At 50.4% G+C, this 18,726-nt stretch overlaps 1 protein-coding gene across 2 annotated transcripts in view; it reads right to left on the reverse strand.

Annotated features, from left to right (window-relative positions):
* Window positions 1-15,819, reverse strand: part of CSNK1D (casein kinase 1 delta) — a 33,337-nt gene extending 17,518 nt beyond the window's left edge. For both annotated transcript variants that reach the window (XM_040244896.1, XM_040244897.1), the window contains exons 1-2: window positions 15,423-15,819; window positions 8,883-8,993 (exon numbers count right to left, since the gene is read on the reverse strand). In XM_040244896.1, the coding sequence (XP_040100830.1) occupies window positions 8,883-8,993; window positions 15,423-15,498 (187 nt within the window). In that variant the 5' untranslated portion in view covers window positions 15,499-15,819. The remainder of the gene's footprint in view (window positions 1-8,882; window positions 8,994-15,422) is intronic.
* Window positions 15,820-18,726: the final 2,907 nt, after the last annotated feature.

The raw sequence follows: 18,726 nt of genomic DNA on the forward strand, positions 1-18,726 counted from the left end.
CTCCCCTCTTCCACGTCCCACATAAATTCTAGGACTATTTGTTCTGGTTCTGTGAAGCATGTCTTGGGTAATTTGATAGGGGTCATATCCACTCTGTAGATTGCTTTAAGTAGTATGGCCATTTAAATGCTATTCATTTATCCAATCCAAAAGCACGGTGTATCTTTCCATTTCTTTAACTCATCCTCAATTTCCTTTATCAACGTTCTGTCGTTCTCAGCATATGTCTTTCACCCTCCTCACTTAGGCTTATTCCTAAGTATTTTATACTACTTGGTATAATTCTTAAAGGACTGTCTTTTCACCTCCCCTTTGTGTGATTCCACTGTTAGTGTAAAGAAACGACACAGACTCCTGTATGTTGCGCTTGTGCCCTGCTGCCTTGATGAACCCATTATCAGTTCTGGTAGTTTGTGTGTGAAGTCAGTACACAGGGTTTTCTATACGCCTATCTGCACATAAAGACAGTTTTACCTCTTCCTTACCAATTTGGATACCTTTTTTTTTTTTTGTCCAAAAGAACTATGTTGAATAGAAGTGTTGAGAATCTCTTCCACATATTATAATCCGTTATTCATGATGAGGCTTTAATTGAAGCCACTTCAAGCGTGTTCCTGTGTCCTCGGGACTCCTGCCAGAGTACCTGTTAGAGGCTAAGCACGTCTTTCCCTTTAGCCACATGCTTCAAACTCACCGTCCCTCTTCCCACCTCATCCTGGAGTCTGGGCTCCTCTTGGTGGGGAGTGATACTAGAAGCTGCCATCTGCGTGCCGGCTGAGTGTGTGGCATTTACGTCTTGGGCAACCTGGCCCTTCACTGCTCTTCAAATCTGTCAGCCTGTCCCGTGGGAGGAGGGCCCTGCTGGTCTGTGAGTAGAATCCCCTGAGCCCTCTCTCTGAGCAGCTCTGGGACACAACATCTTGCTGAGTCGTCCTCTCAGTGAACAGAATGTCTCCGCTTGCTTGAGTCCTCATCAGTATCCTCCAATGCATTTTCTACATACAGGTCACACCTGGCTTAGGATTTATTCCTCTGTACCTTATGGTTTGTCTTTCACTACTGTAAACAGTATTATAAGAACAACACTTTGGCCTCTGGACTTCTCTGGGGCCAACAGCCACCTGACCAGGGATCTAGGTTCTTTGTCCAACAAGATGTTTGCAGGTGGCTGTGCCAAGGTGCCAGTGGAGCTGCTGTGCAGTAACTGGCACCTGAAAGTGGGTCACTATGCGCCAGGTTCAGCTTCCCACCCATGACCCCTGGGGTCATACCTGACCTCCAAGTGGATGTCTCTAAGCCCTAGAGTGAGCTGTACACAGAGGGCTTATGGAACTTGAAGGAGGGCAGAGCAGTGGAGCTGCCCTTTGAGAAGTCCCCCAAGGGCATGGAGTCTCTCCAGTCACCAGTCCTGGTAGGCGTTCTGTAGGTGGAGTGAGAGGCACCAGGGGGCTGAAAGCAGCCACAGTAGGGGCTATCTTTTTGCAATCTAAGGTTTGAGGAGCACAGTGGCAAAAGCAGGGAAAGAGTGGGTAGGGGCACTGCCATGGATCTCAGGCAGGGTCCATGGCATCCCCCCACTTCCTTCTTGGCAAGGGGAGGGGTGAGACAAAGGAAGAAGGCTCTGGGCAAGTGCTTGCAGGCGGGGTGGGGAGGGGAAATACCTCCGAACCTGCATACCTCTTGGTCTCCACTCCCAAATTTCCAGCTTTTGCAAGTGGCCAGGACACGGAAGTATTTTCCTGTGGAAGGCTATGTAGTAATCACACTTCCTGCGTCAGACAAGGCTGAGCACAAGACCACAGGACACGACACTGCTCTCTGGGACCCCCCCCCCAGGGCTGAGGCAGGCCTCCTCCGCCAGCCTCCTCCTGACCTGTTCTTGGGATAGGACACGGGACTGAGGACAGGCAGAGACGGCTGGCAACAGCTACAGACCTGCTAGCCCTCTCCCTCCACCGAAACCAGCACCACTTGTTTATTGCTCCCCAGGGCCCACCTTCTCAGGATGCCAAGCTGCACTAGCTGTGTGCAAATGAACCATCTTCATTTTAACTTTTTCCTTCATAGAAATGCTCCATTGTGTATTTCAGTCTCGAGCAGTGCATTCTCTACCATCAATGCTCCACTGGAGACAAGGTTTTAACTGTTGCCCATGACTTGATGATCTCCTACTGGAAGGATGGAACTCAGTTTGAGCAGGAAATGTGGTGTAGACAGGTCAGGAGAGGCAGGACCAGGTGACAGCACCAAGAGGAAGCCATGGTTGGGTAAGGGCTGTCTATATGTGTGATGAGGGATTCCCGTTTCGGACCTCCGATCCCAGGCAAAGACTTGCTTCACCTCCCTGAGCCTTCACCAGGGTTCCTGTGTGTCTGTAAAAAGTGGGTTCAAAGGGTACCTTTATACCCAGCTCGAGCTTCCAGGTGAAGATGAAGCAAAATCCTTAGGCTTTAATAACGCTGAGCTTTCCTGCCCTGGCTTCTCAAGACCACAGGCAAGGGCTTCTTCCTAGTGTCCGGCGTCAGCAACCTGCCCCCAGCAGCAGTGGTCAGTGTTGTGGCAGCTGAAGGACAAAGGGCTCAGTTCCCGAGCCGGGACCCTCCGTGCTGGAACGGGGTGGCTGCACTAGAGCACGTGGAGGGGTGCGCGTCTGAGGCTGGGCTCTGTCGTCCCAGTGTCTGCCCCTCCACTCACTCTCTGTCGGGGCTTCACAGGAGTTCATGAGCCACTGATCTGGAAATAGCACGAGGTAGCTCAGTTGGTGTAGATATAAGGCAGTGGCCTTTTCCCATGTTCTTCTGGGGTTTTGTTGTTTGCGAGCTTCCTACTGTATTCAAAGAAAAGCCAGATAAAAGGCTGTGTACCAGGCAAAGGATCTGAGACACAAATCTAGGGGTGCCCCACCACCCATCTCAAAACGGGTCTTAAGACCTTCTTTCATGTTCCCTTCCCCCAGTTCAGACCAAATCTTCTGTACTAAATACTTGACTCTTACTTCCTTCTCCATCCTCACCAACACACCTGTACCTTTAGTCTGTGGGGGTATCTCTACAACTCACAACGTTTGTCTAGAAGTATTGAAGCAGCCAGAAACATTCCATCCCTTGTTCCTAACTCCAAGTCAAGGCTGTTACTTAACATGATTCATGACAAACACACTGCTGAATTTGCATGGATCAAACCTACTTTAATTTCAAATCCTAGGCAAGGGAGAAGCAAGGTGGGTGGGGGGGCTTCTTTGTAGAAAGTGAGGTTGGGAGACCACTCAGGGGAAGATGTATGTATCTCCAGGTCACGCAAGAGCTTTTGTGTAAGTGTAAGAAACGTCTATCCGAGTGGCCACATGACTGTCTCAGTTCAGTTCAGTTCAGTCACTCAGTCGTGTCCAACTCTTTGCGACCCCTTGAATCGCAGCACGCCAGGCCTCCCTGTCCATCACCAACTCCCAGAGTTCACTCAGATTCACGTCCATTGAGTCAGTGATGCCATCCAGCCATCTCATCCTCCGTCGTCCCCTTCTCCTCCTGCCCCCAATCCCTCCCAGCATCAGAGTCTTTTCCAATGAGTCAACTCTTCGCATGAGGTGGCCAAAGTACTGGAGTTTCAGCTTTAGCATCATTCTTTCCAAAGAAATCCCAGGGCTGATCTCCTTCCGAATGGACTGGTTGGATCTCCTTGCAATCCAAGGGACTCTCAAGAGTCTTCTCCAACACCACACTTCAAAAGCATCAATTCTTCGGCGCTCAGCCTTCTTCACAGTTCAACTCTCACATCCATACATGACCACTGAAAAAACCATAGCCTTGACTAGATGGACCTTTGTTGGCAAAGTAATGTCTCTGCTTTTCAGTATGACTGTTTAAGAGGAAACAAATATAACTCCATGTTCTCTGTTAGACACCAAAGCTTTGTTTGAAATCTTGAATTTATGAGGAAGGAGTAGTTTGTCCTCTCCTGGTTCCCCTTCCCCTTGCTCTCCAACTACAGGAGACTTCAGCCTTGGGGCTGCAGGGACTTCACCCCCAGAAAGCAAAGACTCAGTGGCTGACTCTGCTGTGCCCCGACTTCCCTTCTCACTCGCCATGTCCTGTCACATGGGCTGGCTCTTTTCCTCTTTTCCCTGTCAAATGTAAAGAATAAAGACTCGCTTGCATTGAGGGGAAGAAGAATTATATTTCCTATCTGACTGTTGTTGGTGTAATAAGAGAACTAATTTTATACTTTGATCTGAAGTGTCTGGCTCACCACTCTAACTTGTCTTGCTCGTTCCCTACGTAGGAAGTCTGATCATGCACAAGTAAATTTTCTTTCTTTCTTCTCCATCCTTAGTCTTTGAAACTTCCCCCTTCTCTGCTAGTTGAGACATGCCAAGTCACACTGGAGAAGAATGATTAATGGCAAGGTTGAAGATGATGTGGATCTAACAGGAGCCCCCTGAGACTGTCCAGGTGAAGGCAAACGTGGGTAACCACCTGGGAACACATCCCTGTGGCTGGGGTGCCACCCTACAGGCCGAGCACCTGCCTGCTTCACAGAATGCCTTTCCACCAACAGGCTCTGCACCAGCGGGTATGGGCGAGGGAGTCACTGTGGCTCCATGCTTAAGAGCAAAACCCTAGAAGCCAGCCAGGGCTCCTCCTCAACACAGGGAGGTCTGTTTATGGAGACACAAGAGCCTATAAACTGCAACGAAATCCATCAAACCACAACTGTGTCAATGTTGAAGAACCTCAGGAACACAACAGGTCAAAGAGGAAAATTGTAGAATACACACAGTAAGACTGTATTACTCATGTTCAGAAGCATGTGAACCAGGGAGGCGTGGGGGCATGGACCTGCCACTCATCTGCTCTGAGGGTCTGTTTCACTGGCAGCACCGTCTCTTACTGGCGACACCAACACACCTTATCACCCTAGGATAAGACACAGTAGAAGCGGGCTGCTCCTCTTCTCCGTTCCCTGGCCAGAGAGGAAGATGCTATGTAGCCTGCTTCACCCTTAGCAGACTGTCTTGCCAACTAAACACTGAGGTCCAGGCAGCAATCAACTCTAAAGCCACTCACAAGAATAACCCCGCTCCCTGTGCACAGACAGCTGCTCCATGACCTCAGAGGTGTGATGCAGTAAGACCAGAAAGCTGAAACGCACCCGGGATGCCAGAGTGCCACTCCTGGGGCTGGGGCAGGACATGTGAGGCTGCAGGTGAGAGACACAGCCACCAGAGTGCTACCTGCTGACCAGCCATGCCAGGGACACTCAGCTGCCCCTGCTCACTCACCCTTAACATGGGAAATGGGTCACTTGGACTGTTATGTGCAGGTCTGGACACTTAATACTTTTTCCCTCATTCAGTTCAAAGATAACCAAAACATATGCCTGGGGATGAAAAAGGAGGGATACCACCAGGTAAATGCTTTCCACTGGATTTGTGGAAAGTTTCAATGTAAACATAGGGACTCAGTATTAATGCAAATACAACTGTTCATGAAGTGTCTGGCAATTCAACCTTGAAACAACTGTAAATACAATGGCCAAATGTTTCTGGGCAATGTTATTATATTTAAAAAAAACTAACTTCTTGCAGGATAATGGAGAAAAAAAAATAGAAACAAACTAAGCAAGGGCAGACAGCCTTTGGGCAGCTGTAGAGAAGTCCTGGGGTGGGCACAAAGGTGCCGAAGGCCTTCCTGCTCTCTCTCTCAAGCACATGGGAGTTCTGGGGGTTCATTTTAGTATTCCAATAGCCACGAGCTCTCCATGTTCTTAGGTACTGTAAAACCTTTCCTAATATATAACTATCTTAAATATACTGTGGGAACTGACCAGGCATGTAAAATGAGAGCGAATTTGGGTGAGAGGCCACCTGTTTCTACTACCATGTCACTGGTGGCATTCACCCACCATCAGCGCAGCGCTCCCACCCTTCACTCCTGGCCCGAATTCTCATACAAAGGGCCCACCCTCTCCTCCCAACCCGCCACAAGCCTCGACCAGAAGTAGCTGTGAACTAAACAAAAGATCTCCACTCGAAGGTTTCCCAAGGAGAATGTGGTCTAAAGATACTTTGTGGGGTTATTAGGACTGGAAAGTGCAGTCAGCCTCTAGGTTCTGCCTGGCAGGCCACTTTGTTTTGATAAAAACTGGGTGTCCACCCAAGTCCTTCACCAACATCATTAACTTAAAATTATTTCTGCTATTTCAAGTTTTTTAATCTATTGCACCAACTAGATCTGGGGCTCGTTCCTGATTGCTGACCCTCATGGAGGGCTGCTCTGCAGGAGTGGTCTGGGAGCTACAGTGCTCATGTTCAAATCTGTGTTCTTTAGAAACAGCCTCAGTTTCTTCAATCATTATATGAGAGTGATGATACCTACTGCACAGGACTGTGGTGGAGAATGTGCCAGCTGTAAAAACACTTTTAACAATACCTGACACTAGTGTGTCTTTTTTTTTGCTTTTGCTTTTATTGAAGTAAAATTGGTGTAAAACATATTAGTTTCAAGTGTACAATTTCATCTTTGTATACACTAATAAAAGATGATCACCACTGTAAATCTGGTTACCAAATGCTACCATACAACTGAAACTTTTCACCTATCTCATAATACCCCAAAACATGTTGTTGTTGTTTTTAAATGTCAACCCCTCCCCTAGGTGGCCTGAGTGAGCCAGCACAGCAGCTCTCTCTAGTGGACTACTGCAAGGCCACTGTTACCAGGCAGCAACCCAGGCAACACTGTATGACGAGCTAGAGAGGGCAAAGCAAGCCCTGGGCTACAAGTTTTCTCCTATGATGCTGTCAATTTATCAACTGTCTGCAAAGAAGCCCAGAGCTCAGCATAAAAAGAGAAAAAACCATGATCAGAGATGCACCACCGAAGATGGATACAGAAGGCTGGCCAACAGCAGAGCTATGAGGTTTCCAGGCAGAGGCCTCTATCTCCTTTGCCATCCCAGCTTCATCCCAGCTAGGACAAGCTCACAAAACAGTACCAACATGGAGCTCTCTGCTCCCGGACACAATCAGTTTTCTAAAACAAACACTTACATCTTGATAGAATTCACCAAGTGTATATCTGAAGCAAGAGTAAAACCCGATCTACGTGTGGCTAGGGTCAGACAGGAGAATATCTTTTCCAGAATTCTGGTGGGTTTCCATGATCCTACGGGAAGGGCATGGGAAGACTAACGTAAGTGATCTTTTGCATTCTAAAATAGGGGGTCTAAGCGGAAAGTACACGCAGGGGCATTTAGCAGCATCTGCAGACATTTCTGATCACCCCAACTTGGGGGAGGGGGTGAGGGCCTACTGGTACCTAGGATGCTGCTCTCTGTCCTCCATGCAGGAGACAGCTTCCACTATAAACAGTAACGCTTCAGAGGAGAGATCCTGTTCTAACCCAAATAAACTCTTTTCTGTTGAGGCAGGATCTTAGTTCTCTGACCAGAGATTGAACCTGCGCCCTCAGTGGAGAAAGCAGAGTCCTAACCACTGGGCCTCCAGGGAACCCCCTTTGTTGAGTCTTAATCTACTCCATATTAGCTCTTCCCTGGCATCAGTTCTTCTCCTTCCCTCTGTCCCTGGGCACCTGGCTTCTGAGTTCCCAGAGATGCTGCTCCTCAAATGCACAGGCTTTTCAGTCAGGTTTCATCCAATCCCCGTCACCAAGCTCCTTCCACCATGAAGGCCATATCTCAAGTCACCTGTTCCTATTCAGCACCACCTTAAAAGCTGTGAAGACCACACCTGGTGCTTGAGAAGCTCATTGAGGGCCTCCAGAGGGTAGACACACCGGCAGGGTCCTCTGTCAACTTCTCCTGGGCACTGGAGGGGCCAGGGAGTCTCCTGTCTATGTGCCATCCGAGAACCTACAGCTTTTTCTGGTCTCTTAATACCAGGGACAAGAGGCACTGGACACCCCCTCTGCAATCATCTCACAGGACTCTGAATGTTGTTTAAGATGTATCTGCTGCTAGAGAGACATCTTGTGCTATGTCAACAGAGATATGGTGGTTTCTGGTAGTAGTAGCACAGATTAAACTGCTTTGTGAAGCAAAGATGCCAAGAAGTCACCTCACCAGTCTTCCCTTTCCACTCGACAAAAGTGCCAACACAGACTCTGAAGACAAGCTTTGCTTTGGCAAAGTCCCAGGAGCCTACCCCCATCCCCAACTCTGAAAGTATCATGGGGGCTTCTGTCTTGAAGGGTTTCCAAGAGGGAATAACACAGCTATTCTTCACACACAAAGCCCTGTCCCCAGAGAAATTCAAGACACTCAGAGTTGTGCCAAGGCTTTCCAAGCTCCTTGGGGAGCAGCACAGGCACACCCTTCAAAATGCTGCAGTGTCTTCAGGACTGAGACCCCCAGTAAGACCCCTTCCTGCTCTATTAGCCAAACCACCTCAAAGTCTAGAGAATTCTAAAAGGGAGACTCTGAAATCAGGATGGGTGCTCTCTGACATCAGATACCCTCAGGCCCAAGGAGAGGTTTCACAGAAGTGAGACAGTAAGTGAGCTGGAAGGGGTCTCACTCAGGAGGAAGAGTCTGTGGCCCGTCCCAAAGCTGCCAACATGACAGAGGCAGCACAGGAGGATCAGCAGGAAGCTTCATGTCAGTGCTGACATAAGCTCGTGTTCAAAGACACCAGTACCTAACAAAGCCCAAGAAAGGTAAGATTCATGCAAAGAGCATTAAATGATGTTGGTCGAGTAAGGCCCTTTGCAGGCCTCTCAGATAGTATCTGAAGGAAGCCACAGGATGGGGTCAAGGGTATGAACGTTCCTGCCCCCTTTCCAAATCAATCAGACTGTGATTCATGACATCTGCCATCTCCCTTATCAAACACCACCTTGGTTTTCTTAATAGGTAAAAATCATTACCTCCTCCCTGCATCATTTTGTAGATTTTGCTTTCAATGTGGAGCTGAGGGTGTTTGGTTTTGACACATTCAAGCTTGATGGCAACTTCTTCTCCTGCAGCAATGTCCGTACCTTGGCAAAGAAAAAAAACCACAAATGTTAATCATCTGGTATCTCCCACCTAACCCGATGTTACAACACACTGGAGAAACCAGTGCTATGAGAATCTTCTGAGGACGACCAGCTGATGGATGTACTCCACTTTCTACTACAAAATGGTGGAGGCAGTAGATAAATCCTTGTGGGAAAATAACCTTATTTTCACTTTTTAAAACAGGAGTATGTAATATGTATAGAAAAATCTTACATGGCATTATATCACCTACTTCCATATGGCCCTCCTCTGATCACCAGGAGACCCAGAGACAGGCTGTACAGTTCTCTCCACAGGACCCCTACTTGGTCTGAACCTTCTCATCCAGTCTGCTGGTCAGCCTTGCATTCACCCACCCTAGGCTCGACCATAGGGAGTCCCAGGGCAACACATTCCATGTTGACCCCATTTCTCCATGCTTCCTTGATAGGCCTCAAGGGTGTACAATCCTCTCTCCAAAGGGAAAGCTGGGTTTCCACTGAATAACCACATGGTCTAAGCCCATCTCAGTCCATGCGGCCCAAGTACCAAGCCACAAACAGCAGGGTGGTTCTCAAGGGGGCTTGGTTCCCACGACATGGCAGGAGCCATCATTCGCCCAACACAGGTCAGGCCCAGGGAGACCCAGCACATCCCTTCCCTCCCAGGGACCAGGACATTGCTCTGCGTCTCCTACGGACACTGGATCAGGACTGGGTTTTGTCCTCAAAGCCCAAATCACACCAATGCAACACGTACTTGTCACTCATCTTTTGCCAATTTTGTGCTAAAACTAGCAACATATCTGCTCACACCTGCTGATCACCAGCCCATGACTGAAGATCAGAGGTTTGACCTCACGATGCCATTCTCTTCTTTACTACAATGTGGACTTACATACGTGACAACCACTACCCATGCAGGCTTATCACACAAATGTTCCTGAGTGCCAGGCTGACTCAAAGCTATGCTACAAGACCCCCCTCGCCCTCCCAAGGCACATTCACTAGAGAGAATAGGAAAAGCAGTCTTAGAAAGCACATACCTAGGTCTCCCCTTGCTTTCCTCACCAGTTCTAAGTTAAAGCACTTTAATTCTTCCCAGAAGTATGGTTGTTTGTGAAGGAATTAACACTGGCTCCAGCAGCCCAGACGAAATCTAGACCCACACTGGGCAAAGCAATGTTGCCCGCCCCTGGCAACTCAAGTTTCTCTCACCATCTGAGTTCAGAGGGGAGACCAGGAGTCTGTTTCTTGGAGTTGTGGGGATGAATGGGTTGCTGGTTACAAAGCACACTGAGACTCCCGGACAAAAGGCAGAGTAAGGTCAGCAAGCACTAGAACAATGAAGACCTGCAGGAGAGTTGTCTGCTTGATATTCACAAACCCAGTAAATGCCCAAGAAAGAGAAACTTTCTCCTCTAGTCTGCTCAGACAGGTGCTTGAAATGTATCCATTTCTAGTGGCCCTAGGTACAAAGTTGTCACCAATGCTTGGGTTCCATGGGAATAACCACCATTTGATCACTGTTAGTGACCACCTTGAATTGAAAAACTCCATTTAACATGCCACAAAAACTCCTGGGCACTCGGAAGAAAGATAGGTAATACATTTTGTCCTTTCTGCCTCAGACTGGGATAATTTACATAATCACAAGAGAAATGACTTCATTTTAAAATGTACTGTGTAAATGGAAAATGAACTCTGAGTTCCTGTGAGGACCTGGAACTCTGAACTGAACTTGCCAGCCCATGAGGAACGGATGACTCATGTTTCTACTTACCTCAGCTACTCCCCCACCCCAAAGAAGGAGCATCAAAAAGTCTCTGATTATAGCACTCTTGCACTTTCAACTATGTCTGTTCTGTCAACCTTGCCAAGAGGCATCTCAGTGACAACACAGCCTGAGGCTGCACAGGCTACCTACTGAACTTGCACCTTCAAGAAGGCTGAGAACACTTTTAGCTCCACTGTATCATGGTTGATAAAGCTAACATCTGAGTCACCCTGTAATACTGACAGTCTTGGGGACAAATGACCACAGGCAACTCTGAAACATAACTGAATTCCAGCCTCCCCTAACATCACACCAGCAACAAAGCCAGCCTCCCGCAAGACCACACAGAGCAAAAGTCAGCTTCACCTAAGATTACACCAGGAAACAGCTCACCTCCTCCATGATTACACCAGCAAACAGAGTCAGCCTGCCCTAGGATTACACCAGGACAGAGTCCACCCTCTCCACGATCATATCAGCAACAGAGTCAGCCCTCTACAGCGTCACAGATGTGAAGGGTGCCCTGAGTCTGATGACTGAAAGAGGAAAGGCTGGACATGGGTTCTCTGCCAAACAGACTTGAGGGCAGCACCCACTCCAGGCTGTCTCCTCTCAAAGGTCTTCACCGCGGGGTGAAGAAGCAGAGCTTCAAGTTCTGTATGTTCCATGGGAACTAAACGTGAGAGACCCCTGAGCAAAACTGAGGTGCACCACCCTGGAGCCCTGTAGTCCTGTCCCAACCCCCCTGGCTGACAGCAGCCCCTATGCTCCACCGCCAGTGCTGGGCCACGTCTTGTCCTCAAACTGCCACGAATCCACAAAGGGAAAATACAGGATAGTGAGGAAGCACCCGAGAGCTCTGATGGCAACATGACATTGCTGCATTTTAATCTTATTTAACAAAAGTGCTGGTCTGCCACAACTGGAAATGACAAAACTTGGTCCTTCACAACAGGTAACTTTTAGAAGTACTTCTAGATGGGGAACAAAAAAATCTGAAAGGTATTACTGAGCTCTGGGTTCTAGATTCAGAGCAAGTCAAAACCAAATGGCACATCATGATTACTCTTAGTGTTTGTTTATAGTGAGATGTTTTCTCCCCCAACAACCTCAGCTCTTTTGCGCAGTTCCACTGCCGGTCAGACAAGAGTTCCCTCTCACTAGTCTATGTTTAGACACAGGTTAATGCTGGTCCTAGGAAAACAAAATTATGTCCCTCAAGTTGAGAGCAAAGGCAGAGGATGTAACTCTAAGCTTGGCCCTTTCCTGGAAGAGAAAGGTTAACTCCCATTGATGGCTGTCTTATCTTAAGAAATAGGGAGAGGCCTCTCAACAGCAGGTCAAAAGTTACTCTTGCAGGACAACCACTGACAAAGCAGCTGACCTGGTATCTAGAAACACTCAAGCCACCACTGTAAAGGACACAGGCGTATGACTACAAGAGCTGCATACTGGCAACTGCTTTCCTCTCCTGGCCAGTCAGCCACCATTTTGGAACCTCTACTGCGTGCCAGACACCCACTGAAGAAAAATGAAAGTCAGAGAAGGGAAAAACATGAAAACCAAGTATGAAGAGGTTACTAAGCTTTGGCTCCCCCAAAGCGTTTGTGTATATGATAAAGTCAAACCGCAAAGTCCACCTGGGTTGAAGACTGGACAGATGAAGCCATCCTCTGACAAACTGATTGTCAGGATCAAGTACAAATGCCAACAGCTGGTAGGAAGAAAACCTCCTCCATTCCACCAATCACGAAGCGGGGTGGGTCCAAGGTACTGTAACCACCTCTACAAGCCAAACATGGACAAGAATAGAGCTCCATGAGAACAGGGGGCTCACAGTTTGGGAAAGACTAGAACAAACTGCAGGGCACAGTGCCGAGTGCGCATGTCAGCACAGTAGGCTGCTGGGAAGGGAGGCCAGCTCTGGGCCTTCTTGGTTCATAAGGCATTTAGCAAGCTGAAGGACAGCTCTTAACCCTCAGCTTCAAACATCTGAAAGCGCTATGAAGTCCAAGAAGACCCCAAACCCCACACTCAAAGCAAGGTGGAGGAGGAGTCATCCAGAGTGATCTGACCTACAGCAAAGTGACAGCAACTGGAACAACTTTTAATTGTCATCATACTATAATTTGTAGGACATAATTTTAAGATGAGAACCAAATTCCTCATTCCTCAACTAATGACTAATTGCCTAAAAAATGGAAAACAAACAAACAAACAAACAAAAAACCAGAAACAGTCGTACAGATGACTCAATACATCCCATGGTCCTTGGACCATAAAAAAGACTGAGAGCTGAAGAACTGATGCTTTCAAATGGTGGTGCTAGAGAAGACTCTTGAGAGTCCCTTGGACTGCAAGGAGTTTAAACCAGTCAATCCTAAAGGAAATCAACCCTGAACGAAATCAACCCTGAATATTCATTGGAAGGACTGATGCTGAAGCTCCAATACTTCGGCCACCTGATGTGAAGACCCAACTCACTGGAAAACACCCTGATGCTGGGAAAGACTAAAGGCAAAAGAACGGGGTGCAGCAGAGGATAAGATGGTTGGATGGCATCACCAATTCAATAGACACGATTCTGAGCAAACTCTGGGATATAGTGGAGGACAGAGAGCCTGGTGCTGCAATCCACAGGGTCACAAAGAGTCAGACACAACTTAGTGACTGAACCACCTCTGACCCACTTTTCCAGTCACATCTCAATCTAACAAGACCATGTCACATTTTTCTCAGTGAGGGAGCATGTAGCCTGAAGCCACCACTACATGGGCCAAGAGCCAAGGCTGATGAAAATAACTGGTTGTATTCAACCGCACACAAGTAACTCTAAGTGTACTCCAAAGGCTGGGCCATGTGGGTAGCCATAAGGAGTGCTCAAGAGCCACAGTTAATCCATCTTAGGATAAATGTGAAGGAGAAAACGGAAGACAGATCCCTCTGGGACCAGTCAGCATGATGATCTGTATCAAGCACCACTGGTGTGCCCAGAACAAGGTGAGGCCCAAAGGACACACTTGAGAATAAGCCTACAGGGTCTCCTGCAAACTCTCAACTTCTTTGTGAATGACCTGGTGACAGTGTTCCACACTCTGACTGAACAAAGTTTTGGAAAGCAGAGAGCTGTCTGGCAAGGTTTCAGACCAGAGAACACAAAGTTTCAAAACACTGACTTTTTCCTATCAGCGTAAAGGTGGCTAATGGATTGGCTTTTCAGTACGGCTCCTAGATCCTAGGTTAAAACTTTTGCCAAAATCTATTGTTCTATAAATAAGGCAAACAGCATGCATTTACCCAGCACTTTGCCTCCCAAAACACTGCTGAGAAGGCAACTGCTGACTACCGGACATAAATATTTAAACAGCAAAACTCAAGTGTCTCCAAAGTGTATTCTACTCAGCAGGGCAGTTAAAGCACACACGGATGTGACAGGTTTCCCTGTAGGGTAAGGGTACCAAAAACAGCTATGAACTCCCCTAAGAGCGGATTCCTCTTACACTGTCAGCCCAGGAGGTCGTGCATCCTTTTGGGAACTATAGCCAAGGATGGGGCGGTGAGCACACGGACTTGGGACCATCTGAAAGGCATAACCAGAAGCATTACTGACAAACGAAGCTATTCCTGACCCTCCCTGACACCAGCCAAACAAAAACACCAGAGCGGGCTGCGCAAGCACAGAGCATGTTTACCCCCAAACTTGCGCAATGAGAGTCCTTCTGCACACGCACCGCGTGCCAGGCTGGACGTCCCCAAATGTGGGGGTAGGAGTAACTTATATACAATTATTCCTTTGGGAAAACCCAATAAGGTATTTTTAAACTTTCAACTGTAAGACTCAAGACAACCTTTTATTACACACGTGTATATGCGCTTTCTTTCACTGGAAATCTGAAGCCATCCGGAACGTTCTTATCTTTCCCCTCGTCTACCTGGAAGAATTTTCATAGCAAAAGGGTAAGCTAATGAGTAGAGCTTTGCCACTTTATTTGCGCCTAAGTCTGCCAACACCCTAACGCTGACTTTGTCCAGAATCACCTGAATGTCATTCTCCTTTAAGCCGAGGTACCTAGTACGGAACTTGGATGCGCAACACGTTCTCAACGACCACTCGACTGGCCCCCAGGCGACCCTGTGCGCCACCTGCGGTCTACGACCCAGGCTCCGAGCCAGAGGGGCTGGTCAGCTGAGGCTGCACCGTCACGAGGAGCGCCGAGGAAGCCTCGGCCAGCCCCGGACTCTTCTCGTGCCCGCCGCACGGGCGTAGGACGTGGGAGCCGCACTAGCCGACGGCCTTTGTCTGCATGGGGGGGCCACTGGGAGCGGACACCAGGCGGGGCAGGCAGAGCGGGCAGCGAGGGCCTCACCGAGGCTCCCGGCCGCTGCTCAGAGGCCGCGAGCTCAGGTTAAGCAGGTGCCCTCGGAGTGGGGTGGTGGGGTGGAGGGGCGCGGGTCAAAAAGGCCAAAAGTTCCTGCCTGGGGAGCTGGGAGATCCGAACCAGCGGGGACCCGGCTCACCGCCCGCGGCGAAGAGCGTCGGGCCTGGGGTTCGAATCGCCGGGGGCGGGGTCGCCGGGGCGGAGGCCGGAGCGGAACCGGGGCCGGCGGACGCCGGTTTGGGGTGGCCCGCGCCGGGGGGAGGGGCGCCTCACCGAGATAGATGTCTCCGAAGGAGCCGCTGCCGATCTTCCGGCCCAGCCGGTACCTGTTCCCCACTCTAAGCTCCATGACGGCGGCGACGGGACCGGTTTACTCCTGCCCTCCCGGCCGCTTCCTGGGTCTGAGCTCGGGGAGGCGGCGCCGCTGCTGCCGCTACTGCGGGTCCGGCTGCCGGCTCCGCCCCCCTCACGGCCCCGCTTTCACCATCGCTTTCCGGTCGCCCCGCCGCCCCCAGCGCCTCAATACGGGGCGGATGGGACAGTTCGAGCGCCGCCGCCCCTGTCCCGGCCCCCGCCGGCCCCGCTTGCCCTCTCCCCGCCGCGGATGGACTCGGATCTCCCGGGCCTAAATCTCCCTTCAGCTGCCTGAAGGAGCCGCCGCCATCGCGCTGTGACGTCACTTCCCCTAGCAACCCAGTGGGGCGGGGCTGCGCTGGCCGAGGGGCGGGGCCGCGGCTTCGGGCGGAGGGCAGGCGGCGAGACCGCGCAGCCTAGGGGCAGGGCTAGGGGCGGGGTTAGGGGCGCGGCCGGGGCCTCGGGAGAGAGCCTGGGTGAGGGCTGGGCCTGGGGCCAGTGCCGTGTCGCGTAGTCGCGACCCACGGGTGTCTCGGCCAGTCCTCCCCTTTCCTTGCCCCCTGCCCACCCCCGCCCAGCAGTCCCTGGCCGAGAGCCCCCTGCCTGGTCCCTTTCCGCATGCAGGATCCACGTGCTCTCGCAGGGACTTCGTTTGTCCCCGCAGCTGTCTGGGAAGCCAGCGTCTCCTCGCGACAGGCATGGTACAAGGCTTCCAGGTAGTGCCCTTTGCCGGAGGGAGAGAGGGGACAGCCTGTCTCTCCAGGCCCCAGACCCACGCCTTCGGGACTCTCGGCGGCGGGGGTGGTGGGAGTGGGGACGCCCTTCCCTGCACAGGTGCCTGCAGGAAGTGACACAGGCTGGGACACAAGTGTGCACAGGTTTCTTGGGCTGGCCAGGGCGTGCACTGTGCAGTTCCCCTCCCACCCTATGAGCCAAGCCCCGGGCCTACAGCAGGCTCAAAGGCCTACAGCAAGCTCAAGCCTCTGTCGGAAGGAGGAGCAGTCCTAGGACCTCTGGCGTCAGACTGAAAGGTGAGGCTGACATTACCGTGGTTCAGAGGATGAGACCTGCATCGTCTGCCTCTCCAGTTCTGTCTCCTGGAAACTGGATCTCCGTTTTCATTTAATCTGCTTTGGCTCTTCAGAGAGGCCCCTGAACCAAAAGGAAATGAGTTTCACCTGGATTCTTCTCTCGGCCTATCTCCTACCCCAGCCAAAAAGAAGGAACCATGAACAAGCTCTTAATGCATATTTTTGGATGGCCAACAGACATACTACTCTGAGCACAGGGGTTACATAGAGGTGTGAATGAGATAGCTGCACAGGCTGTTGATTCTGGATCATCATCTCTAGTTGCAACGGAGGAAACTGCCTGGTCTCTCCATTCACAAGTCTTCCCTCTCCACCACTCCGCCACAGTAGTGCAGCCCCTGTTTGAACACTATTGGTGGTCAGGTTGGAGGAGCAAGCATCAGTTCCTGAATGTTACATAGTAGTGCCGGAAGACAGTATGAAAGGCTTCAAGGCAAACTGGGGTCAACCACTAACGAGTGGTGGGCAATCAGGACCATGTCATATCCATGCACAGTGGTGAACCTAGTTTCTCAGTCTTAGGGGGTTGGGAAGATTTTTGGCAAACTAGTGAAAAATAGCCTTGCTGGCAGAATATGCTGTTGAGGTGCCCAGTCCCCCGATCAGAGAAACCATGAGTGCAGGCTAGAAACAGAAAGGGGCCTGGCCCCAGCTTCCTGGAAATACTGGACTGGCCACTCCCTTAGCTGGCCTGTGGCTGATTGCTGGTCAGCAGTCCCCTGCTGGGGCCTCAGTGTCCTTTCTCAACAAGAAGCTGCAGCTCTTTGGGCTCCTCTCATGCCCCAGGATTCTGCCTGTTTCTCCTTTCCCCTCCGCCCCCAGAATTGCTCAGGGCAATCCCATGGCCATCTGCTGTGTGTGCCTCAGTTTCCCATTTGTGAAGCACCCTTCCAAGGGCCAGGGCTTGCAGAGGCTGTGCAGTGAGAGCTGCTTCCCCACTTCTGGCCTCCTGGGACGGGGCCTAATACACCTTTGGGGATCACAATGCTCTCTGTACTCATGTTCTGCCCTCTATCCCTGCTCTTGTGTGACCCTGAGAAGGTCAAAGTCAGTGCCCTAGACCCTCCCTTGGGGCACGGTATCAGGACCAGGAATAACATGGCCAGAAGGCTGGCATGTGGCCTGGAGTCTGCCACATAGGTGAGTGTTCTTTTTGTTGGAAATGGCCTCATTAGCATCCCAGCTTAGGCTGATTCCAAGCTGACACCCAGGTAGCACCTGGCATATAGTAGGCACTCAGTAAACCCTGACTTCATGAATGACTTGTATGGATGAACTTCCAGCTCCTAGGCCAGGCCATTTCCAAGCAGAACTGCCAGGTTCAGACCCCACTTTCACAGCCAGGGTGGGTTTCAGTGCCCCCCCTCCAAGACTCATGATTCTGCTTCCAGCAGGGACACTGACTTTACCAGCACTCCCCCGCAAAAACTCACTCACACTCAGGTTGCCCCAGGTGTGTTCCCCAAGGGGCTGGGGGCCCACCTGCCTCTGCCTAGGGTCTTTTTATTTCAATCTAAAACTGCAGAAGGAAAGTCTTATCCAAAAGGCTGGGGAGTGGGGGCTGGAGGGCTGGAGGCCTTTCACCCGATCCTCTACCTCCTGGCCCCTCTCCGCTGCCCAGATTTCCCCATGGGTCCCTGACACCGCTTTCCATCCCCTGCGTGTCGCTGTCAGAGCCCTGTGTCTCTCTCTGCAGACCATCCCTGCTCCACCCGGTACTGCAGTTTTAATGCACTTCCAAACACATGGTCCCCTTTGCTTTAACCCAAACTCTCTGTGACTTCCTGGGTAGGTGAGGAAGCTTCTGAGGGAGGGGGCTGCCCAGCCTGTCCTCTGCCCTCATGTGAAAGCAGAGCTCGAAGGAAGCAAGCTGAGGCCTTGTGTGTCCTGGTATGCAGAGGGTTCCTGGGCTTCTGCTGGGTACGACTGTGTGCCTCTGTGAGTGGCTTTATCAAGATCGAGTTGATAAACCGCATTTCACCCTTTCAGAGTATACAATTCGTGTACAGTCCAATGGTCTTTAATATATAGCAACCATCATCACAGTCAATTTTACATTTTCATCACCCCCAAAAGAAGCCCATACCCCACACCTACTCCTGCATGTCCCATGCATGAATGAAGCCATTGTG

Source organism: Oryx dammah, unplaced genomic scaffold, assembly GCF_014754425.2.
Source record: "Oryx dammah isolate SB20612 unplaced genomic scaffold, SCBI_Odam_1.1 HiC_scaffold_8, whole genome shotgun sequence".
NCBI lineage: Eukaryota > Metazoa > Chordata > Mammalia > Artiodactyla > Bovidae > Oryx > Oryx dammah.